The sequence below is a fragment of the Anomalospiza imberbis genome, chromosome 15 (genome assembly GCF_031753505.1).
Source record: "Anomalospiza imberbis isolate Cuckoo-Finch-1a 21T00152 chromosome 15, ASM3175350v1, whole genome shotgun sequence".
Classification (NCBI taxonomy): Eukaryota; Metazoa; Chordata; class Aves; order Passeriformes; family Viduidae; genus Anomalospiza; species Anomalospiza imberbis.
Window position 1 is genome coordinate 4880434 of NC_089695.1, and position 26479 is coordinate 4906912.

The following is a 26479-nucleotide window of genomic DNA, read 5'->3' on the forward strand; positions in this document are numbered from 1 at the left end:
TGGAGGAGGAAAGACAAGCCAAACGTCCCTCTAAAAGTTCTCTCTCTAAAGGATATTTTGGAATAATATTCATATTCCCTGATGCATGAGGAAAGGTGATTTGGTAACAGCCTATTACACACGGGTGAGGAGTGGAGATGGCCAGGGATAATGCCCAAAGAGTCTGGCAGCAAAAGCCACCGTTTTGTCCAGTGACAACCCACGGTGTCCCAGCTGCAGTCTGTCCACACACACATACTCACCAGAGCAGTTCTTCTACAGCATGGCAAGAAACCAGCAAAGGATATCTGAGGAGACAAACTCTTGGAAGCTGTTGAAGAACTTGGATTAGTTACACAGCTGCTGGGTTGAGAGGCTTTCCCCTGCTACTTGAAGCTCCAAACAGGATTTGAAGGCAGAGTTCTGGCTTGGTTTCTCTTCCTGTATAGCAAACATTACCCTGGTGCAGAGAGAGTCCTGTACCACTAGGATCTATGCTGTCAGTTCTTTACTGCAGACTTTTTTCAGTTCCTCCTCATAAAATAGACAAATTGGTATATTTCTCTTCTAAATTTTTTTGAGTCTCTGGGCACAAATATATGCAGACTGGAACGGTTTTTGAATTTACATCTACAATGCCTCCCTGTCTTGGACCAGGTCAAAAGCAATGCCCTTATATTATTCTTATTTTGCAAACAGCTCAGTTTTTCATTCAAATATAAATTTTAAAACATAGCAGAGGAAGAACATTATTTTTGGTCCGATCTAATTTTTTAATGTGTGTATCACAGAATTTTGTGGTGAGATGCCCATGACAAAACTGCACCAAGGGTTGGTATTTGGGTGTGGGCCAGAATGGTTGTATCCATAATGCTTGCAAGCCCCAGTCTTGCATAAAGGACACATTTTTCTTACCACAAGCTGGTGTGAAAAAAGATGAGCTTGGCTGCTTGTTCACCATGTAAATAGTATGGAAATTCAGGACTGAGTGTTTAAGTATGACCTTAAGACTGAACTAAAAGAGCACTTGGACATTGCCTACAGTGCCTGAGTACTGCTGACTATTCCATCAAACAGTTTTAACAAGATTAATTGACAAGTTAAAACTCATGGAAGAATATTCTGTGATTGATCATAGAATTTCAACAAATTCATGGAATGAAAATCTGAAAAGGCTACTGAACACAAAGAGGCTTTGTCTGTTGTAGAAAGTCCTAGAACACACTACCTCTGGAACCAGAAGAATTTAATGGAAAAGCAGCAAAGACACACAAAACTTTTACTCTTCCTCAGCTATCTGCTGTATGTCACCATCACAGCTGAAATCCTGGGTGAAATGGAATTTTGGTCTCAGCTATTACAGCTCTACTTCCCTCTAAACAAATAAACACATTCAGAAAAAAAAAGCATTCTGAAGGGACACTATTTATGCTCCTATGTAAGATAGGTTCAGCCCTTTTTGAACTGTACAGAATTTTGCCACACCTAAGAAAAATATTTTTATCTGTAGGTGCTCCTGTTTAGGAGGAGGAAGTAAATTTCAGTCACAAAAATTCACTGGACTGATTTGGGCAGTCTTGCTATGCTCTTTGGACATGAATTGCACAAATTCCTTGTTATATAAAGGAGTGGATAATGCAAGCACACTTGCATAATGCAACTGAAGTTGTCCTTTTTTTTCACTGACCACGAGGAATTGAATCGAAGACAGATGTAGGTCAAACTTCTTAGCATTGAGCCCTACCAGGGACCCTTCTGGGTGCAGTTCCTCTAGGGGATAATTAATTCAGACTGTAATACCTCACACTTGGACTTCCTTTTAGCAGAGATTAGGCTGCTACTGCTGAGAGATTATGATTTTGCCAACATATAAGGATGGATTCCAGTTTTTGACAGTCTTATCTGAAGCCTAAAAATGCACTCCAGGTCAGCTCCAAACTGGAGCAGAAATAGAGGGAAGAGCCAAGACAAATGTTATGTACAGCTGCCTGGTTCCTAACGTGATAGATGAGAGCACAGTCACACTGTAGTGGCATTTTTCTCTTTTTGGTCTTTATGTTGGTGATATATATGCAGCATTTAGACTGCACATATTAATTTCTCTTCAATGGACAAGTTAGATTAATAAGTAAGCAAGTGAAGATGTGTTTTACTGATGGAAGCGTTGAATCCTACAACTGTCAACCAAAGCCCCAAATAATTTTACATTCACTGCAAAAGCTACAATCAAATTCCTGTTCTCCTAAAATTAAGTCATGCCTATTTATGTATGAACAATCTTAATCTAAATGGCCTAAAATCAACAAAATCACTATACCCAAAGGAATCAAAAGCATTTGCTTTTTAGAAAATCAGCCCAGTTATTAAAAAAAATTAATTGCTGTCAACTTGATTCAAAATGTTGGCTCCAGACTTTACATTAATATAATAAACAAAAAAGTATTGAGACATTCCCTGTTTTATTATACATCCCATATTACACCAAATATTTGCCCTTAATTATCATATCCCTTATTACATCAAGTATTTGCCCACAGACATTTCTAAAAAATTAGAAGACATATAAATCTACTTAGCTGTAGACTGAAAATACAATGGTTTTGTTTGACAACACCTCCCTTCATATTTTCTGTTTAAACCTATTTCAGTCAGTTGGCTGCACATTTCACTACTTGTCTGCAAACTCATTAGTATTTACTGAAGTTCATTTGTGGATATGAAAATCCGAAATAACTTCTAAGACGACTTCATGGTTTATGTTGTTTCTCTTCTCCTAGTTTACACTTATTTTATACTACTTTCCTTGGGAGATGCTGCTCCACCCTAGCAAAATCATGCCCAAGAAAATCATGCTGGAATGGGAGACTGAATGAATCCAAGACTGTTTTCTCTCACCTGCTCTTTGTGCCCCACAAACGTGCTAATTGCACAGTCAGGAAGAATGGTGTTTGACTAGTCTGGCTGCTCTTCAGAGATCACTAAATTCACTAACTCCCATCAGGCTGAAAGGTTCTTAAAAACAGTGACAATTAGAAAGATCTACACAGTCTTTTTTAGGTTGCTCTAAGAGCTCGTGCTCTTCCAAGCAGAAATCATCTAGAAATGCACCCAGAAGCAGGAGAATGAACAACTGTGAAAAACTGTCACTGACACGAGGTGCTTTAGCAGTTACTCCATGAAATGCTTTGAGTGCAGAACACAGATCTAATTTAAATGGTTTAACAGTAGTGCTGCTCTGCCCTGGCAGGCACCAGGTCAGCAAGAGGGAATGTCTCTCACAGCAAGCAAGCTCTGCTCTCCCTACTTCAGTTGCCCAACACCAGCCCCACCAAGCTCTGCCAAACTGCACATTAGCAAGCGAGGAGGAAACCCACAGAAGAATTTCCAGAAGGACAAAAAACCCATCAGGTGTGTCAAATCTCTGACATTCAGAAACCATTTGGGGAAAGCAGCACACGCTGACTTAAGCACTAAAGTATGGATGCTTTAATTAATCCGGGGTGAATTTAATTGCTTTAGTTAAGTGGAAATCGGGTTAAAAATGATGCAGAGCATGCTGGGGTGTGTTAAAAACATGACATATGAGCTGGATGAATCGATAAATTAAAACTGCACAGATGTTTTAATTAAACCCAGGAAACTTAACGAAGATCACTAGAGACTTTTAAGCCTATGATTAATTCAATTCATTTAAAATACCTGTAGAGATATGGGGATGCCTCCATTTTGGGAGTTATAGAAGTTCTCAATCGATAAGTACTTAAGCTGTTCTACAAAAAAAATGGGATGATTTTTATAGAAGTGACCGGACAGCATTAACTGCACAATTAATATTTACATTCTTCTGAACACTCAGCAAACTTTTGCTTTGGCTCAAATTTATCACAAAGGTCCTATTTTTCCTCATGCCTTCAGTGTGAGCCTATCAGTCAAAAAGAAAACACTTGCTGTTCCCTCCTGGACCATTGTACAAAGTATCTATTTCCATTAGATAATTGCTTAGGTTAACAACTGTTACAAAAAATCTATGTAAGAAATACAAATGTTTTTTCCCATACTATCACCAATTTCCAGAAATGCAACAATTTTTTAAAATAGTGTCTTAGATGTTGCTCAGTTGGCACAAGTAAATTTTGTTTGATTATTTAACCCCTATGATATTTTCAGTAGCAATAACAATGCAGTCCATAAGAATAAGAAAATCAAAATAAAGCCAATATCAAGTACTTCAGAACTATTTTAATGGTGGATTGAGAGGACTGAAACCCCATTACTGCTTTTGTAAAGATGAGATTAGACAGTCTCACTAACCACCAACAAAGATTTTAGATGAAGATACTGGAGTGCTTCAGGGGGAGGGAAAGAGGCCACTGTTCTGTCTCCCTGGAGAAGTCATAGCTGCACATAAAAAAATAATTTCAAGTGGCATAAAACAAGCTACAAATTGGAGATGGAGAAAAAAGAGGACATTTGAGTGCCCTGACAGTTGACAAATCAGCTAGCTGTGCCAGGAGTCAAATGTCTTGAGGACTTTGTTCTGTCAGTACATTCTGGATTCAACTCTTGGTCAGCCTGGTTGTTTCTTCCTCCAGCATGGCAGAAGCTCTGCCACTGTCACTGCCTGTGCTAAGGGAAGAGTGCACTTCCCCACACAGTACAGAAGGTGGTTTGCAGCCAGTCCAGATCAGGTCCTGCCTCTCTGCTACCCCGCTAAAGAGCGGCACACTTCAATCTCTTTTTCACATGCATCAATGCATTCAAGGAAATGGATGGAAGTTCCCTTGCTCTGGTTCTGACTGACCACAGAAGAATGAGACTGATCAGTTTGCCACTTATTGTATGCCTTCAAAAAGGAAGGAAAAAACCCAAAGCAACCAAACCAGCTCTTTTTCTGTGAGTAACACAGAATCAGAGCTGTGAAATTCCTGCTTTAGATATAAGCAGTGAAGTTGATATAAGAGCATGCAGAGAAACAAGTTTTCCTTCCTGCCAACAGATGGGAACCAACAGATGTTGAAATCAGCTACTGTCATAGACAGGCATGTAGATATCCATTCCTATGTTTTGATAACTTCATCACTGGGAAAACTGCGGAGGAAGGCAGAACTAAACTATTTCAGAGTTTTCAGTTGCTGTCTCAGTGGAAAGAGTCAGTGAGGAGTCAAAGAGATGATGCTTCACAAAAGCAGCAGAGATGATGCTCACAAAAAGCAGCAGTAAGGACAAACATCAAATACCAGAAATTCCCTTCCAAACATAAGTGTTGTGATCTATAACAGAAAAGCACTAACTGCACAAAGTCACTTATGCTTCTAGAAAAAGGAACAAAAAAAGTGAAATATTTTTTGGATAAGTTTTACACCATTTCCAGTGAATGCTGTAAAAATTATTGCTCCTGTAGTAATGGCTTAGCTCTGGCTAAACAGCAGTGCAGTAGATGCAGGACTGCACCCACAGCTTGCAGCATTCAGGGTATTTAAAATGCAGGCTGGTTTGGTTTCATTTTAGTTACTATTATTTGCCTTGTTAAATTTACCAGAAAAGTTAAATCGTAACATGTTTAACTGCACAGTTCCACATCAGCTGCAGATATGTAAACATTTTTCTACATTTGAATTAGAGGTTTTTTTGTTTGTTTGAGAAAGTGAAGGGGGATGACAGTTAACTGAATTTAATCTTACTGAAGTAAGGACTAAATATAGAAAAATATCTAAATTACAGTTTTGATAGAGATATAGCGTAGGTGTGAAAAAAGTCATGCATGCTGAAATCTGAAGCTATGATTCAGGGCCGTTTCTGTTATTCAGGGCTGGCAAATGTCTGAGGATGTCTGACAACAGCTGCATTTCTATAATGTGATTTACAATACTACTTAATCATAGTCGCTTCAATGACATTTACCATCATCACAAGGACTCCAAGATGATCCCAACACAACTGCCAAGATGAACCCTTAGAACTTAACGAAATAAACACACAGCAGTACAATTCCAGGGAGACAAAGCAAAGTAAAACCAAAATGTAGATTGCAACACAATTAAATAAGCTAACCAATTAAGCACAAAAACAAATTACAAGGCATACAGCACAGCGAGCACAATTCAGCTCAGCAGAGCAGAGTGGGAGCAAAGAAATTCCTGGCCACCAATGGAAGCATTATGAAGGAAAAAAAAACTTTTTGGCTTGCCAGAACTAAGCTACACAATGGTTTTTGCCCTGCATGTATTTATATGGATGTCCACTTCCTCGCTATACCCAGAACCTTTTGAAATATTCTACTTATTGGAACTCCAATGAAACAGAAGATATTTGTGCAAATAGATGTGTTTGTGCTGCACATATTTAACAAGAGAAGAAAGAGACGTAACTGATAACACAGCAGCCTTCAAAGGCAGCTGTGAGGGATCAAATGAATGTACCCAGTTTTTATTAAGTATGAAAATATTACATAATGCTGTTGAAGAAAAATCCATTAATAGGATTTTACTGTGTTTCCATATGCTTTCCATCCTGGACATAAGCAAAGCAAACTTTCTTATAATACTAAGCCAATAAAATCTGGCTCTAGCTCAGCTACAGTACTTACTGCCTGTGGCTCTCGTTAGTCCCTGAGTTTCTCCAGGTGGGGTATGAACGATCACACAAAAATACCTGAATGTTTGCTGAAATCAGAGAATTATAATTCCTTGCACGTCCACTTTTTACCTATCATGTTTTGTCCATCAGTGGCAGCAGTGACTTCTGCCAATTATTTTCTTCTTCCTTCATTACTGAATTTCTCAGTATTCCCCACTATTTTTTTCCTTAATCCTTTTAGCTTTGTTGGAAATTTTCTCCTGCATAATAGATCTGCCTTCTTAGCTGCACCACCATCCTACAAGCTCTTTGGGAAAAAGAATCATATATAATTTCAAGTTCATAGGCTACAGCATGAACTCAGAAACATATGAAAGGACAATGCAATTCACATGCACAAAGGGGCCTATATGTTTATGGGTGGTTCAATACAGAAAACATGCTAATAAATTGCTACATGAGGTGCAACTATTAGGTGTAGTTAACAGCATTAAATACATTTCTTTAAAAGAATTAAAGCATTTTTGTTGCCCTGTAAAGGCCCAACCATGATAAAAAGAATGAAGGATGTATTTCTAAACAACAGGGGAATCCCCACTTAAAATGATTCAGGACAAGATCTTTGGCAGATAAATTCTTTATAACCTTAAATTCAATGCTGGGATCAGCAGAAGCTGTAGAAACTTTAAGAACAATGTGAAGTTAATATATTGCATGTTGAAGTCTATATTCTTAAAGTATGTTTCCTCAAGTATTCCCAATGCTACAAGCAGCTCCTGAGTGCTATTTCAACTTTGCAAATATTCTCTTACAAAGAATGCAGAGGGTGTGAGCACCAGTTCCAGCCTGGTGCAGGAAAGAGAGCAATCTGAGCACTGCTAATCCTCCTGTTCAATCTACACCGTACTGGAGGGACAGGTACACATTCCCAGGCAGCAGTGAAATGTTGTGATGTTAAATGCCTTGTGTTGTAAGAGAAATTTAACAAGGTATCTGTTGTAGAATTCCAGAGCCCAGCCCTTCCAGCTCCCTGTTCTTTCTCCCAATCTCCAGGAGGATCCACGAGGATTGATGAGGGAAGCTCAGAGTGGACACGGCTCCTATTGCCCCAAGCCCCTTCTGGAGGCATGGCCACTAACAGTCTGAAAGAATTCAGCCTGTGACCCCTTCAGCCCTTGGCTTCTGCTTAAATTGCCAATTAGGAAGAGTTGCAGGGATGGATTTTGTGTTGGCTCTCCTTGTCTTCCTGACACTGGATCAAAGCTACTATCTCATTTCATGCAGGCCAGCTAGCAGCTGATAGACAGCAATGGCTGTCAGTCATTGTCAAAATAGGATGCATGTCTATTTATTTATTCTGTAATTAATTTTAGGCAGAGTTAATGACACAAGCTCCTTTTTAGAGTGTAATGCAGTTCTGTAAAACCAAGAAAAACAAGGGCAGGCAGGCAATCATTGCCTTGTACATAAAAAATCTGGAAGGCAACTGAGGACATGACCAGTTTGCAGGAAATTAAAATAGCCTGCTAATAAAATATGAGAGTAGGAAAACAAGGAGAAAATTTATAACAAAGGCATTTTAAGGTACTGAGTCAGAGAGGTGGGAACTGCTGAAGGGGAACACTGCCAAAGACAGCCTTGTCTGTTCAAGTATCAAAATGATGCTTCCACCCACTGTGAGAGAAGATTTGAGTGACAAGCCAGGGCTGTGCTGCTGCTGCAGCACGCACAGAAGTTGGCACACATGCACACATAAATACACAAAACCCAAAAACAAACCCACCCAGAAAGAGATACAAAGAGAGAAGCTGAACATGCTGAATTCTGTCAGCTGCAAGAAAGGATGTGAGATATGTGTAGGTGACAAGTCAGGAATGCAGCATTTCCAGAGAAAAGCACACTTTTTTTTTCTTCCTTCAACACTACAGTGTAAGTGTAAGATGATACATGCTATGATTAGGAACATCTAAAAATGCTCACCAATATTATTCTTTGATTTACCTTTTTTCCCTCTCACTTCTTCTCAGACCTACCCTGCATTCTTGCTCTATCAAAGATAGAAAATACCATCATTCTATGTTTCATTAAGGTTCATAGTCTGGATTTTTTTTTTTTTTTGACTCATTTTCTTTCCTCACATTCAGGCTTTGAAAAGTTTTTACAGACGTTTTTCTGCATTGTATCTCTAGGTCAGAATTCTGCCCTGGCTTCCAGTAAATAAAATCTACATTAAATAAGTACCTTTTTCTCCACATCGATAAATTCAGTCTTCTTCAGTCATGCTTACATGCAACACTGCTTCACTAATCATATTGTTAATTTATTCATCTAACCTTCAGCTGTGTGGCTCTTCTTTCCCAGTCTTGTTTCAGGTCTTTTATCTTATGGAATGTGAGCTTCATGCTCTAACTTCATTTACAGACCCCCTTCACCTTGCACTGCTCACTGCTTGAATTCTGACTTCAACTTTTCTAGAACTTAGGATAGGATGCTTTTGAAACTGAAATTTTAGAACTGTTTTTTTTTTTTTTTTTTTTTTAGCTGTTTCCTATGCTCAGTCTCCCCTCTGAAGGCCCCATTTGCCCTCTATAATCCACAAAGATGTTATCTGCCCCAACACCCCTCTTTAAAACTGCCTTTACCACAGTGCTCCCCCAAGCTGACAATAGTCACACTGCTGGTGTATTTATAACAATGCATTATCACAATTTTTTCTGTATCTTCATATCTATTAATTGGTTCCCATTCATTCCCTTTAAACTTGTATTGAGGTGGTACATCCCTGGAGTCAGGTGCTGCTTTTATTTGTTTGCTCTGCATGTAAAGGATTAACCACAATACGTCACCTTGAAGTTATATTATTGCTCAGGACAATACTGTAATAATGCCACAAATCTGGCACTTTTCCTACACTGCTGTTCCTCTCCAGCTGTTTGCTCTGCAAACCCATCTGGTGATGGCATCCCCATGTTTGATCCACTCTCCCTCATTTCCCTGACCCATAACCTGTTGTTGCATTTGCAGGGAGCCCCTTGAATAGTCAAGACCCATTCCCAGTTTGACTGTGCCACGGAAGGCCCAAAGTGCTGCCTGACCTCAGCTTCCATCTCCTCTGTGAGGCCGTGACCATGTGCAGGGCAGGCAGAGGAGAAAGGGGATTCAGCATCCCCTCACCTTTTATTTCAGAGTCCAGGGATCTTCTGTCTGCTTAAGCTATTTCCAGTTCCTAAAGCTTCGAGCCAAGTTACGATGACAAATCGTGTTTCCCTGACCACACAGAGAGGAAATACACACTCCTTTACATTACCAGCGTGTGCTGGTCATCATTCATCCCTGTGGGCCATGTGCTCTACAGCAATGAACAAAGTACTGAAGTATTCTGCATGATGCACCCCAAAATTTCATGTTGTCCCCATTGCAATCACTCCCAGAACATTGTATGCCACTGGCAGCATTCTGGACATGACACAAAGACAGCAGTTTCAAGCAGTGTATTTAATGGATGAAAAAACATTACGTTATGCACTGTTGTCCAAGCAAGAAGCCTCTGAAAAGCCTCAGAGCAAGATGAGTCTCAAACAACTGAAATTAGATAACAAGTGAAAAAAATGCAAGAGTTGCTACTTCTAGCAATTATACCTTACTTACCTAATAATTGACAGCTTTTTACATTTTTTATACAGAGATTAATAGCCCACACATAACAAAGAAAATGGCAATGGTAGGAACTCTTACTGTGGTGCAAACAGTAAATCCATCAGAATAAATTTAAAGAGAGAGAGAGACTACATGTTACAGCTTTGAAACTATTTCAAACTAAATAGATGTTGCAAAAGAAATAAAAAGAAATTTAAAAAACCTACCCTTCTTTTTATACTTATTAAAGTGGCGCCGTCCTTTGCCAGTAAGCCAAAAACAAACAGAATGAAAATAAAATAATGAAAAACCCACACAAGGAGAACAGGAAAAGAAATTGCGAATAACATAAATCCGAATAATTAGAGTTCTTAAAATCAGATTAAAAAGTCAACTGATCAAACATCGCACAAATTTCTGGTTTAAAAAAATCCAAAAGCCTTCATTTCATTTAGATTAAAATATTAAACATGTTTCTTATTACATTGCATAATCGACTAGAAGTATCTGCTAAATGGCAACTTCATGGCAGTTGACATAAGCTACTTGACTCCATTTTTGTCCTTCTTTCACAAATTGGACACCATCTCTTAGCAGGCTATGCTCATCATATCAATGTAGAAATCCTATGTGATGGTTCATTGTTCACCTTTTCAGATTAGCTAAAGATGCTTATGATGCAAATCCAAGTATTTTAAAATGCAAAATTAAAGGAGGCTCTGCTCACAGTTGCAAAACAGTATTTGACAGTGTCTTTGGAAGTGGTTTTGTTAAAGGAGTGGAAGAGTTGCATGCCCTTCAAATATTTTATGAGATGAAATGAAATTATAGCCAAGTCTGAGTCACTTCTAGAACTCAAATCATTGCAGCACTGAACTCCATTCCCAAGTGGCGAAAGGCAGGACATGCTGAAGGATGCCTGCCTGCAGATTCACCACGGACCTTGAAAATCCAAACCATGATCAGACATAAACAGCAAGAATTCTAAGCAAGAAGGACTTCTTGATTTACTTCAGTAGTTATACCACAGAGCTTACAGAAAAATAAGAGGTGAATAGAAAAAGGTGCAACACACCAAAAAATGAAGATAGTCACAGCTGCGTATCTGATTCTTTAATTGATCCTTGGCCAGAGAATCACTTTTCACCAATAGCTCCTACACGTAATTGTGGACAAGTGGTTACTCACAGTGCAGTTCAATTCACAGCAAATCTTCCACTGGCTTTAACTGTACACACTTGCTTTATCAGGACACATCTCTGCATGGAATTATCCTTTGATTATCAGATTTTCTTTTTCTTTGTATGCCATTTCTTATCCACAAGAGATCAAAATGTATCATTACCTTTTTTGTATGTTAGATGAAATTCTTTAACCTTAATAAGGATAAACTCCAAAGGGAATCTTGCCTAAGCAAGAATGGAGTAAATCTGCTGATACTGAATACCAGATAATAAGCTATTTCCACAGAATGAGAATGAGAAATACCCCACACAGTGTTTGGCAGGAGTGTTTGAGAGGGTTTCAATCAGGGTATGAAAGTGTGTTACAGCCTGTGGGTTGGGCCAAAAGTTCATCTCTTTCCAATAATTTTCATAGTGTTTTCTTGAAGCTAATGGATCTGAAGTTAAATCTGTGCTGTCTCTCACAGCTTTCCTCCATTTTTATCTTTTAGAACCACATGGATGGAGGGGTCCCTGTGCACTACCTACAAATGGTTTGCAGAGACTCCCCTGATGTCTCACTGCCTCTGATGGCCTCAGGATCAGCCTTGGGATAAAATATTGCGTTTTCTATCTGTCAGACTTGGGGTTCACACAAAGGGAAGCTCTCAGACTGGTATTACTGCATGGACTAAGTTCTAAAAGCCATCTGAGGAGCTTGCTCACATTTTCTCCACATTTCTCTATTTGAGTCTTGCCTCAACTTATTTTATGGTGAAGAAATGAGATATTGAAAGATGCATTGCTAGGGAAATAATAATTGAAAAAATCAAATTGAAAAAACCATTATCCTTCCATACTTGTGACAGTTCAAATATAAATTTAACATTACGGTAGATGTACATTAAACATGTGTCCATACATGTAATATGATGCAAAAGGTGTAATTCTCTATCTTATTTTACTGTGCTTTACCCTACGTAGAATTCCAATTTCGATTCCTGTGTTCTGAAACTGCTCTCACATATGAAGAGCATTCAAGTAAGCAGAAGAGCCTGTGGCTGTGAGAACAGGCATGAAAGAGGTGAGGCAAAAAGCCCTTACACCCAGCTCTCAGGATAGTGCTGTGCAGCTGTTCCAGCACAGAAGCACCAGTTCTGTCAACACACCCATGTTCTCATTTTGTGCAGTTTCTCAAGCTTCTTTGTTCTTTAGAAATACCATGATGTCTGACAAGAAAACAGTACAAGAGTTGAAGGAAGCTTCCATGAAACCATTTCTGCTTTTGAGGGGAAAGAGACAACACAGAAAGCACAAAGCAGGAAGCAGAGGGAATGCACTGAGGGGCAGGAGAAGCCTGACAAATAGTTTGACAAGCACCTTATTCAAAAGCTATTTATCTGTCACAGCCTGAACAAGTATTTTCTAGCACTAACACAGCATACAGTGCTACACAGAGGTTCAGCAGACAATGCAGGATTGTTCCACAACTCAAAATGCAAATGAGTTGATATAATGGCCATGTATGTGTGAAGGGTGGCAGTGAAGCACACAGTCACTGCATGCACACTTTCACAGGTTAACACCACAGAAATGCACAGAGCTGTCTGTCTGCATTTATAGCTCACATTATCACACCATTTACTTTGTGCAATACAGATATCTCCTCTCTAGATTTACCAGCTGTCTTAATTTCTCAGGTAATCAAACAGCTATTTGAAGTGTTCTGTAAAATGAGCAGGGCAAGCGCTGAAATAGCAGTCTTAGCTTTTCAAGCCCCTTGGGGTCTCTATTTATCTTTTTTTTTTTTTTTTTTTTTTTTTGTTTTGTTTTGTTTTGTACTGGAGCACCTTCAAGAGCCAAATGTGGAGACAAAACCCAGGAATTACTCACTCCAGTACAACTATAGCAGCTACTCAAGGAGTATTTCGTAGACACAGGGATATGCCACAGGAGTGTCAGAGGTGGGGCACAATGAACTCTCCTCACGACTGCATCAGGAGTCCCAGAAGAAATGAGCAAATTTCTAAGGCTCTTCAGGTTATTTCAAAAAGCTTTCAAACACCAGGCTTTTCCCCTTGGAACACTAACAACCCCGTGGTAAGCGTGATATTGATAGTATGCCTAAATCTCACACAAATGAAGAAGGAAGCAAATTGCAAAATGTTCTGAGTGTGCTCAGAGGGGAATACAACCAAGCCACTGAATTTAGACAACATATCTGCTACTGCTGTACAAACTAAAGAGGTCCTTCTTTACGAATCCTTTCCCTAAGACTGCTATCCAAAACTCTTAGAAAAACTTAATGAACACATGCTGCCAATCCAGAGATGTCATTTAGATTTCTACTTAATCCTTGGTAGCAGTGTATTTCCCAGTTTTAGTTGTTAAAATTTACAACTGACATTTCAGAAAATGTTTATTTTAATATTTTATCAGGTCCTACCTATTTTTCTACAAAAGGTAAAGTTCCTTTTGGTCAAAGAGTAATTTTATATGCAAGAAAGATGCTTCGTACTAGAAGTAAGGCTCAGGCAAGCCAGAATATGTACTACACTCCATCAGTGAAGGCAATCAGTCTTTTCTTGCAGACCAGCTAATGATTATCAGAAAGCATTGATGATTCATCCACTTTTCCAGAAAATAAATATTTTCTGTCATTTCTGTCTACTACCTTTGCCACCAAAAAAAAGGCTGTAGCTATGCATGCTCATTGAAAATGTGGCAGTACTTCCTCTTGAATGTATTTAACTCCAGATCTAAGAATAAAAACAAATTGTTCTATTTGAATCTAGCTCAGACCCATGCTAGCTAGCAGGCACTGTAGATCAATAGATCACAGACACACACTGTGGTTATTTGTAAATATAGGGAAAATGATACCTTTAGCACAATCTGCTCCGTGAAATCCTGGAAAACAGTGGCAGACACCTGAGACACACTCGCCATTCCCATGGCAGTGACGTGGGCAGTCTTGCACTGAGTCTGAAATTAAAGCATCACAAGCACATTAATTGATTAGTTCCTACTTAGGCTACAGATTTTTTATTTTTTCTCCATTATAATTTGTCCTCAATACTTAGAAGTACAACCCCTAACAATATTAGCAGCACAAGGTTCAGATGAAGCAGAATGCACTGAGTTTCATGACAGCATGAGCACGACTAGGAATCTAGTGACACATTAAAGTCACATATTAAGTTCCGGGCTTTATTAGAACCCAAAATCTTCTGATAGTGCTTAAATCCTCTGTTCCAAAAATAGGCAGGACCTCTTAAGACCTCTACAGCCATGCTTGAGTTTATATTGTGCAGCAAACATGAAGCTTCCTCAGGAAAATCAATGCTCTCCCTTTTGCAACGAGACTGTTCTTGCTCAACCACTCTGCCATGGGAAACTGATTATCCCAAGGACTGTGTCTTCTTCTCCTTCTACAGGCATTTAAAGCCTCATTAATTAAGCTGACAAAAATATCTGCTGAACATGACAAAGAGGAACTCTTTTGCTCTGGCAAATGTACTCGATCCTTAAAGAAATGAATTAAAAAGATGCAAGTAGCTGTGCAACAGGATGAAGAGTTCTGTAAAAACAGAGGACAGAGTTTAATATCAGAGTTTGAGTGACTGACTGAGAAGTCAATGACCTCAATAATATGAGAAGAGTAGACACATAAGCCTGATGACATTTCAGCTGTACCAAAATACTTATTTTCCACAATTTCTGTTATCATTTGGATAAAGCATACACTACTTTGCATAATAGCAATCTAAAAATAAAATTCAATTTTTGAAATTAATTATTTAAATTATTTTAATTTGAAAGCTGTTGGATTTCAGCAGAACATATTTTCAACAGTGAATTATTGGAACAAAAATCTAATTGGAATATTAGTCTTCACTATCACTCCCTGTTGTTGTGGGACCTGTGGTTCCAAACTAAATGGTTCTGTCAGCCCCAGGCACCAAATCAAGATGCTGTACAACACAGAAAAGAGAATTTGGATTTGGAACTAGCAGAACTATAGAGAGTATTTTTATTTGTCAAATTAAACCGCAAAGAAGAAAAGGATTCAAATAGAACTTTAAATCTAATTTCACAGTTGCAGGACACCAAATACAAAATGTCTAAAGCAAATTTTTAAAGAGATGTCATTAGCTTAGGCTCTTGAAATGAGTCATGTAAACAATGAAAAGAAAAATTGAAATGTAATGCTCAAAGATATCAATTGTCTCATGAAGAAGCTTGTTTATAAATTTATTCATTATTTTGCTTCATGGCACACAAAAGTATTTTCCATGTATTCAAAATCATGGTAAATTTAGTATTGCCTGGGAGTTAACATAATTTCTGTTATTCTTCCTCCTCTTCCACACCAGAAAGATGTTCAGCTGTCTGAGAGCCTTTCATTATGAAGCATCTGATACAAGGTGTGTGTAGAACCAGATAAAACACTATATTTTTCTCCAGATTTCATTTCAATTACTATTATTGCTCTATCAAGTAGCCTACCTGGCTATTACACCTTTGATGCTCTTGAAAGCTATAGTCTTTGTCAGGCAACCCTTTAAAGGGCAGCTTATAATATCCTTAGGTTTTCTAAGCACAACAGGGGCATAACAAGATTGTTTTTAGAGAAGTGGAAAAAGCCTTCTATGGGAAAATATATTAAAAAAATATTTATTTTTCAACATTCATAGAAAAGTATTTTTTTCACCTTAATTCAGGGTAACAGAAACAATTGTGTTTGTACTCAATGACAATATTGATTATCCACCTTTGGGACTTAGGCCAACAAAATGAATATTATACTAATGTAAAAGGGAAAAAACCTAAGCTACATATTATTAATAAAGCAAGACTAGAAAACACCTCTGACTATTTTTCATGAAATCTAAAACCTCACTTTTACTTTTTACAGTCCCCCTAAACTAAGAGGAATTACAGATTTATAGAACACAGTGCCATTTAAGACTTCACCAGCCAGGACAGAATATCACATAGGATACCTTGTTGTACCACTGTGAAAAGATAGTCAGCAAAGTTCATTAAGAGCTTCAAAGGTCAACAAATCTAATAAAGCTTGGGGAATTTAGACTCAGTTTGATTTTCAACTGAATGTAATCCTATTCTAACAAAACTGCAGCTGGATGTTCTTCCACCACGTTGAGGAGATCACTCACTATTAGGTGAGTGGTAAACTGTAAAGCAACATACACTAATTAACTGGCTCGATTAATCTCTAGGATGGCTGCAAACAATAATGCCATTTGCAGGTATCAGCTTCTTGAGCTGTCTTTCTACCAAGATTAAACAGCTCTCCTGTTGGATACTATTCCACCTGGGTGTACAGAAGCATCTTCAGAGAAGCAAATAAAAAGTATCAAAATGACAGAGATAAGGGAGAGGAATATTAGCTGGGGAATGCTTCAAACCACACTGAATTTTCTGAGCCTTGTTTTCCAAGACTAAACTTGAGATCTATGGGAATGCTAAAATGTTAAGAGAAAAACAAGTGAATTAAAGTCAGCACACCCCATGACTGACTATTTGCCAGAGTAGTGTTGGAAAAAAAAATGCACAGCATAACATAAGGAAAAACAGGCCAAATACTGAGGACTGCAGGAATATATTCCAACTTTGGGTTAGGGAGGATATAAACAGAGAGGAAAAGTGCCCAGCTGGTGGAAGTACCTACCCAAAATGACTGTGCTGAAGGACACCACCTCTTTGTCCTTGCCATCATTGTAGAAAGCCAGGTGCCACAAGCCCATGTCCAGGTACTGAACAAACACGGCCTCGTTCTGAACGAGGGTCTGGATGCTCCGACGCTCGCGAGGGGATTCCACCACACTCCACTTCTCTTTGCCATCCAAACGTTCCATGAAATCATACTGCAGGGAGGAAAAAAAAAAAAAAAAAACAAGGGGAAAAAAAAAGAGAACACAAACAAACAAAACCCCAAACAAACAGACCTGAATACAGAATGTTTCAGCTCAAAAATCTGACTCTCTATTTTCTCCTCTATCTCTTTATAAAACGGTATTTCTGGAAGAAATGTGAAACTAACATTTACTAGCTGACCATGGAACACAAAGAGATTCTGTGACTTTTGTTCTTTCTGAAACAGTGACCTAGAATTATGCATCTTTCCTCTGCAAAGATGATCATAAAATGTACAAATTGGCAGGATGGTTTTTGAGAAACGATTTGAAATCTATTATTTGACCCATTAATTTTAGGTTCCTACACAGTCTTCAGAGACACAGGAGACCCACATCCTTTTCAAAGCAATTGCCTGCAATAAATTCTTTTTGAAACAGGAACAGATATCTGAGGTGTAACTCCAGACATATGGTTGAATGGAAGCCCCCAGAATGTGAAAGAGGAATAGCACAGACAGGAAATGTGTTTGCCTAATGTAAATCATCACCAGATAAGAATACACTGCACAAGTTTTACATCACAGAGTAAAAGTTGCTTACCTGAGGTTGTATGAGGAACAATCAGGGTAAGTGTGATACAAAAACCAGAGGGAGCATGGAAAGGAATAACACAAATAAGGGAATTGAACTTATATTAAGGAAAACTGAGAATTTCTGTTTGGATGGCTTCCAAATAAGGTAGAACATTGCATTAATCTTTGGAAAAGGGATCAAACAGAGCAAGTGATTATTTAGAGCATAAGAGCGATGGCACCATTAATGGCATGAAACTAAAAAAAGAAAGAAAGAAATTTAAGATGAATGTCAGATAAGCTTCCCATCTATTAAGCTCAGCAAATAGCCTCCCAATGGAGATGCCACAATTAAACAAGACTGGAAGAAATATTGGTTAGTCTACAACAGGGAATAACTCTGCATAACAAAGCAGTTGGGATAGCTGTCCTAATAGGCTTTTTTTTGTCATTAATGTCTGTGATTCTGGAGCTCTCAAGCTCAACTGAGTAGATCTCATAGTCCCTATCTAAGGGAAGCCCTTAAGAAACACCAAAAACAATATATCTAATCTTTTGATAGCTGTATAACAAGTCCCCTATGAAAACACATCTTGTTTTAGACACATTTATCTGTGTAGGAGTAGATAGAGATAGATAGACATGTCTAAAGAAAGATGTATGTGTTCAATAAAACACAGTAATAGTATGTGTTTGCTTGCCAGTAGCTTCATTACATTTCCCTCTGTTATCTCTAACACTTCCAGGCTATGCCTGCAACAGCTATGAGAAAACATCCACCTTCCCTTGCTTTCAGTTTAAACAGAAAAGTGTAACCTTGCCTCCTAAATAGAATAAACTTCCAGAGAAGGACACACACACTGTCTTGTACACTGTATTCCACTCATGAACTGAGAGCCCTAGTAAATGACTCACGATTTGTGATAAAATAATGAAGATTCTCCCTATTAGCTGAAGAGGCAGACAAATTTAACACTCTGGTACCATCACATCTACCCAAAACTGGGGTATAAAACCTCACCTTTCTAGCTGAAAATCTCTTATGTACCAGAATTATAGAGCCCTGTTATGCTCAGCCTTACAACCAAGGGAAATGTCTGGAAGAACTATTGTCTTCCTGGTAAACTGTGGAACTGACACCAACCTGCAGCCTTTCCACAAAGAGAAATCCATGGCAGGGAGGAAATTCAGCCCCAATCTACTAATGTTGAGAGCCATCATCACAGTGAGTGCATTATGCACCCTACCTATTACTCTATGCTTTTAAACGAGGAACAAAGTAAGAGAAGTGAAATAAAAAGTTTTACTCAATATCAGATTGCCATCCACTTGAGCCTTTTTCCACATATGATTTAAATGGGAAAAGGTAAATCAGATAAATTAGTAAAATTCAGGGAAACCATACCAGAGATGTAGAGAATTGTGGCATGCCAGTAACTTTCAGCATATGTGAGGTATCAAACACACATATATCTATCTCTGAAATCAGTGGCATTTGGGAAGATTGCTAAAAGCCATTGCCTAACAGTCAGAGGTTAAGGACAGACTCATCACCTCCTTGGGAAATGTTATTACTTGGGCAACATCTTGGGAAAAAGAAATTGTGCTCTTCAGAACAATTGTTCACAAAGGGTCAACTAAGGAAGCAGCAATAAAAGCTGACATTTCTCACTGGCAACACGCTGTTCGTCTCTGCTTGTGCTGGCAGGTTCCTCTGCCTCCCTCTGTTTGATGCTGATTCTACCTCATATAGTAGAGAAGGCTCAGCAGTTGGCCAGATCGAAGGGGAAGAGTTTTCAGCCTGAAGCTGCTTGAAGTAGTTTTAGCTGCAGAATCTCTTTTCATGATGATAGGGTGTGACCTAGTGAGAGCAGGTCCCTTGGCACAACAATTTTAACTTTGGGACAGTTCAGAGAGGTATTGTCCCTCTTTAATCAAACTATGACAAATAATTTAATGCCCAGGCAAAAGCAAAATTACTGAATCTGGATAACTGTGAATGCTGAAGTACTGGTGCAAAGTCATACAGAAAACCACAATGCATTTTTATCCCTCAGGACTGAGGGGAAAAAAAAGGACCATCTGCTGGTGGTTCCCTGGGTGTATTAATCTTAATATGTTAGTAAGGACGAGGTATATGTGCCCCAAAATCAAAAATCCCTGACTGAAGGGTCACCAAGATGACACCGTGAACTCATAAGCAGATAAGATTTCTTCACATGCTTGGCTGAATCATCATTTTGCTTTTCATGGCCCTGTTGATTTTCTGATTTACCACCCTTGCATGATTAATTACTTTTACATAATGTTGTGCTGAAGATATCACTCTTGCTTTAAAGCTACTTATTGGCATATATGAATAGATTAGAAAACCCATCTAGGAAAAGGAGGCAAGTAATTTCATGATCATTAAAAAGCAACTGTGGAATCCTTAATCTAACACACACACACACACACAACTGCTAAGGAAGAGGCCACTAAATCACATGAATTAGGTAATGGACATGTCAAACCAAATTAAATCGCTGAAGTAATTTGGAAGTTTCACTGACTTTTGGCTTTTTTGTTTTCTTTTTTTATGATCCTTTGTATTTCATGGCTTCATACTTAAAGTCACAAAAATGGCTAAAACAGCTCAGGAACAACATGCAGCAGAAATCCCAAATAACTACATCATCAGAGCTCAATTTTGCAGCAGGGAGTACTTACTATGATTAAAGCTCAATATAAGCAAGTGACTTGCCAGCCTACATCGCTAAACAAATTCCAAATTCACTCTCTCGGTGAGTTTGTTTATTTTCACTACCCAGCATACTGAAATCCTACTGCTTACTTTTATTTACAAACCTAAAAATCTCATGCTAAGTTCTTTCTGAGCAATTTGTTTTTATAATTTCTCCATTCAGGGCTTTCTACCCTCTGATGCATTTTATTCATAGGCTAATAAAGACTTTATTTTGCCTATAACCATGGGGAGTCAGCAGAACAGTTTGGGAACTTCACACCTATGGTTGTGACTCCATCACTGCACAGAGCCACACACAGAGGAAGGGAACCACTTGTGACCACTGTGAAGCTGAAGGAGCTCGCAGGGCTCAGGACTGGAAAAGCAGACAGCTGCCATAATCTTCAGGGATTTTCTTAGATTTGAAACAATTTGTATGCCTCCACAAAATGCCTGGGAGTTTTTGAGATTAGGAGTTGACAAGAATGATCTCCTAGAGCTCTTGTCTCAGTAAGGGATGCATATTCAACAGGAGAGGGGGAACATGCCTGGAGTGGCGGCCAGCATTCGCCTTTATGCCAAAGCCCTGTAGGATCTAAGCAGCCAGGAAAACATATGGCAGGGAAACTTGTTTGCAAAGTGCTCTAAAATTAGTTCTTCATAAAATCCAGTTGGTAATTATTCATTAAAATACAGCCATGAAACATCTGACACCCACGATGGCAGCCAACCAACCGGTTTGTTCCCACATTAGGATGTGCCACAAGCCAGCCAGTCCGGGCCAGCCCCGTGGCTGAGAGCACCTAGAAGTGTTTGAGCACCTGCTAAAAGCCAAGAGAACACTGATGCTCCCCTGCTCTCCACTTTTTTGTCACATAAAGCCATTTCCTGTTCTGAATGAAAGGACTTTTCATTCTGACATGAAAAATTTGTAAGTATAAACCACGCTGCTGGAAATGAAAACAATACAGCTCCACGCACTGCCTTCTCCAGACGTTCCAGAGAAGTTCCTCTCAGGTTACCTCATTTCATGCATCATTTGGAACGTGCTACCAGCATGTAGCAACACTGTAATTGCTGTAAGCTCTGCAGAGTTGCTTTGTGAATTATTTGACATTTACAGTTTGTTTTCTATATATTATCAGTTCTATTAATATGATTCTCTTCTGCTAAATTCCTATTGATCGTTCAAGCCTGCAATGTGCATTTTGTTATTTCTGCATAGCACTATACAGGTTGGAGGGATTTTGCCCAAAAGCACTATATTCCTGCTTGTCCTCTGCTTGCCACTCAAAACTGCATTTTTGCCTCTCCTCCAGAGCTCCACTCCCCGTGCACATGGCACACAGGCTGCATCCAGACAAGTTTACAGCTACATCAGTTTGACTGACTAAACCAGGCACTTGGAATATTTGCTAAACAGTAATACTGAGAAGGTTAAATCTCAGCAGGGCTCTCAGACAGGAACTGCATCTTGTTGTCTCAGGTTAATCATGTACCTAATTTGCTGATTATTGACTCATTCCCACAAAGGATTTTACTCAGCTTGACATATGAGCACTGATCAGTGATGAACTGTCAAGCTGTTCACTGCTTTAGAGCTCATGTCCCTAACCTACAGAAACAAGGATTTTAAATTTCAATTTTAAAATGTCGTCTAGTGTTAACTTCAGACTGTTTTCATTCATACAAAAGTATTGTGCCCCTTTCTGTCAGAATAAGGCTTCTTTTCACTAACTCAGGTCTGTAACAGCTTGCATTTCTTATTCTAAAATAATTTCTCTTGGTAGCAGCTTGACTGAATTTTGGTTGCTGGGCAAAACTGCCATGGAATCTCCTGCTGTAGCACACTGTTAACAAGCACCAGGACTCTACCTGAATGTGGAAAAGTTTATGCTGGTTCATATTGCAGATTCAGACCACATCTATACTACTTTATGTACAGCGTGTTTCATTAACCCCACTTATGAAGAGGTTTAGAACTGCTTTCTCTGAAGACTGGCAAGCAGGTCCCCTGAGGATGAATCCAGCTCAAGAGGAAACACAGATCATATTTCTCATTATTTAATTTAACAGAAAGGTCACAAAATTTCTATTCTATCCATGTGAGGTGGAGTGAAAGAAAAAACTCTGCCTGACCACAGCTTTCTCAGATGAGAACACCATAATGAAACCTAGAACAAATACATCTGATCATACTGCAATATAAAGTTCATCCTGAATTAAGAAAAATATTTCGTACTACCAACTACTGCCAATTGGATTTCTTGTAAAAGTTACAGGCATACCTCCCTCATGTCTTAGTCAAAAAATTAAAATTAACCTGTATTTATAGCAAACTTTGATGATTGCTTCGGAGCTTTGGTTGCCCTAAGTAATTTTCATTTCATGATTTATACTTTTGTTTGTTTTCCTCAACTAAATTGCCATTTTATTCATGATGGAATAGGGGAAGTGAGCACTAAAATTCTGAATTAAATGAGACATGCGCAATGAATTATGCCATTACCTCACTGGAACAGCTGAAGATCCACAGACATAATTTCACCCTCAAGACAGCATACTGAATGAAGCCTTACAGCCAAAATCAAAACATTTTAAGAAAGGCTCCCACCCTGGAAGATATTATCTGAAGATATATATTTTGTGTTGCCTGGATGGCTGGAAATGACTGAAAATTAGTCAGCAGCCCTCTGCAATTTCGCTATTTTTTCAGACTTTGTATCAAATTTCAGGACACCATATGCTAACATGGAAAACTGACTACATGTCTTCCCCTCCTTGGGCTATGCACTGCAGATGCTGATTTCTTACCACTCAAACACACCCATGCAGTAACTCACAGAACACTGGAAAACAGCTTACTACAGAAAGCTGATGAATTTTGCACAGCCAAAGCTCCTTCTGCAAAGGAAATTCTTAGAAGCAGAGGTAATAAACCCATGTCAATCTCCTCACTCCTTTACTCTCAAGTCTAATCAAAGATTTTGGTCCTCAACTCATCAGTTCTATCTCACAGATAATGGGATAGTTTTATCCCAATTTGTGCCAGGATTATACCAGAGAATTAAAACCTTGTATGACATAATTACTTATTTTATAAATGTATTGCTGAAGCATGTAACAACCTAAAAATGTTAAGACGAGGGTGGTTCAGTCAAATATGATTGCACAAATGAAGGAATTCAGGAAATCCCTAAACTTCAATTCTGTAAACTCCAACACAAACCTAAAAAGAGGACCTAAGTTTTGCATTCTGACATTCAAAGCCAACAGACACATTGATAAAGTACCTGGGCGTGTGATGGTGGGAGTCCTCTTCTTATATAAACACCAAAAAGAGCATCCTTCCCTAAGGATATGTTGAACTTCAGGAACTGTGGCTGGCTGATATGGATCTGAGACCTCCAAAAAACTCCAGGGGGCACCTCCTGGGTGACCCTGTGGCCAACTTCTGTTTCTCCACTATCTATGCTGCTATTCCTAGTGACCCATGGTCCTATAAAACAAAAGCAAACATAAATCAAATGAGATAACTGGTTTTAAAACAGGTAGTTTTATTCATTCAAGATGAACATCTGTGGCAGTGACACCTCTTAAATCAAACTGCAACGTTCTCATTCTGATGCAATCTGCCTGCTGTTTCAATCAGTGGGTAAGAATTTGGCCCGTACGCTTGAAGCAAAAACTCTGCAAACCTTATTTTTCTGTGGAACATCAGCAATCTTCTCATCCCTCAAAGCCTTTAATTCTGTGATTGCTCCTCACTGATCAAACAGCAACAGCAGAGTCAATTAAACACATGTGAATCTCCCTGTGCTCTTTTCAGTTGCATCTTGTACACAACCAGGGTATAAAAAATTGCCAGAGAGGTGAACTGAAGGGTAACTTCAATCTAAATGAACTGATTGCAAATTTTTATTGCCACTGTTTCTTCACTGAAGTAGTCGAATAGACTTGAGGTCACAGACAAGAGAGTTGACAGAAGAAATGAAATGCGCACAAAAGGGTTTAGAGGACAACGTCCGTACTCTAACATGCATCTTCTCCTTGAAACAGAGCTAGCACAACTCAGTGCAGTGCCTTTGAAGTTCTCTCTGCCTAAAGCAGGGTCTATCTACGAGTCCTTTTCCCTTGTGCTGTGGTTAGTTAAAATCCATCATTTGTTGGTTTTTCAGCATGCATTATTGAAGACAAGATACAAGGCCTTTCTGGTTGAGTGCTCTGGCTTCCAGCCCATGAAACAGTCAACTCTTAAAACATGGCGCAAATCCCTTCTGTTCTCAACTGAACAGGTTCTGAGGCTACACATATTTTAAACATGGAGTGCAGAACATGGAGTTAGCATGCTTTTAAGCTACAAAATGCAGCAACGCTTGATTTTGTGCTCTGTATTTCCAAACAACATGGTGAGAAATCCATTTAAAAATTCTTAGAACAGACACTATAATAAACCAGACAGCCACAGAAGATATCTGTTGACAATCACAGAAATTTAAAGGTATCACTAATAACATAGACTGGATGGTAGTGATACCTCTGATACAACCTGACAGCATTTGTAAAAAGTTCAGTGTTTACTTCATGAGGGTTCTTCTGCCATGGTGCAATGCTATTTTCAATAAATGGTAAGTTACGTTTGAAATACATTCCAGCACTGTATGAATGTAATGGGATGGCACAGAACAACATATAATTCCAGCAGGTAAGTACAAAACAGCTTTTCTGTCTTGACTATCTTTAATTGAGAGAGCTGCAAAAGCACGGTTTCAATTATAGATTCTAAATTATCTATGCTAGCAGAACTTACACTTGTACATAATGAAACAGATACTATGTTGGCAGTGTTTTGAAATGGTAAAAGAATGCTCTGAATACCAACTGCTATACAGGTTTTGGCAACTTGTTTGTTTTTTCATTTTCTATGTGAATGGGGCTACAATAACATCACTGACAAAGAAAGAGAAAGCAGAAGAAGCTGCAACAAGAGGCTGCAAAGAAAGGAAAAATGGCTCAGAGTGTCCAGCAATGTGCCCTTAGAGCCACAGAGAGCAACCAGACCCAAACACGTCCTGCTTCATGGAAACGACAGGATTCAGGTTTTCCCAACACTGAAACGATTCTGTTCAGTTTGATATTGTCCTTGGAAGCATCTCCCCACAAATACACTTTTATTTTGCTTTACAACTCAAATGACCTGGTTTCTAGCTCTCCAAACCACTCCTCCTGGAATATCTTAGGAAAATCTCCCCAGGAAGGGAATTGTGACAGGCTTTCACCACAGCAGAGGATTTTAAGAGCAGGTTAGATGATCAGCTCTCAGAAGTGATCCAGATATTTTTAACCTGCAGCAAAGCATGGGGCAGATGGGTGACTCTTTTCAGTCTGTATTTCTGTAGTGCAGAATGCTCTATACCCAGCCTGTGCCACATCTGCAGAGAACAGCTGCTGCCTCACCTCTGGCATGCTGAAAGGATCCTTTCCTTTTGCTTTTAAGAATTTAATTCATGGCATCCTGTTTTTATGGAGCTACATTACAATGCTGTAATAACTAAATTTTGAAATGCTAAAATCTAGGTTTCATATTTGCAAGGTTACCTAACAGCTTATAAAGTTTTAAGTCCAACAAGATATCAATAAACTCTAAAGATTATACATTACTGAATCATGCTCTCATAAATTTGTGCTGAGCTACCCTTATTGGTCTGAGACAGAAAACCAGTGAGAGCATCTTGGTTCTGCTCCTTGCTCTGATACTGCCAGGGCACCTGGGTTGGTCATGATCCTGCTGCTCTCAGATGCCTACTTGTAAAACAGAATTATTAACAATGACAGAATTATTAACAGTTCTCACCTTGAAGATGAGGAAGGCAGAGCAGAAAATATAAATATTACAGGAGATGTCTCAGTACTGGCCTTTTCATGTTCCTTCCTCCCCAGGTTATA

At 38.8% G+C, this 26479-nt stretch overlaps 1 protein-coding gene across 20 annotated transcripts in view; it reads right to left on the reverse strand.

Moving 5' to 3' along the window:
* Positions 1–26479, reverse strand: part of TENM2 (teneurin transmembrane protein 2) — a 1085256-nt gene that overhangs the window by 88642 nt on the left and 970135 nt on the right. For 11 of the 20 annotated variants that reach the window (XM_068205619.1, XM_068205631.1, XM_068205632.1 and 8 more), the window contains 4 exons: positions 23827–24032; positions 17050–17245; positions 14238–14339; positions 10419–10451 (listed from right to left, as the gene is read on the reverse strand). In XM_068205619.1, the coding sequence (XP_068061720.1) occupies positions 10419–10451; positions 14238–14339; positions 17050–17245; positions 23827–24032 (537 nt within the window). The remainder of the gene's footprint in view (positions 1–10418; positions 10452–14237; positions 14340–17049; positions 17246–23826; positions 24033–26479) is intronic. The other 9 variants (XM_068205638.1, XM_068205636.1, XM_068205635.1 and 6 more) reach the window with 1 other exon arrangement.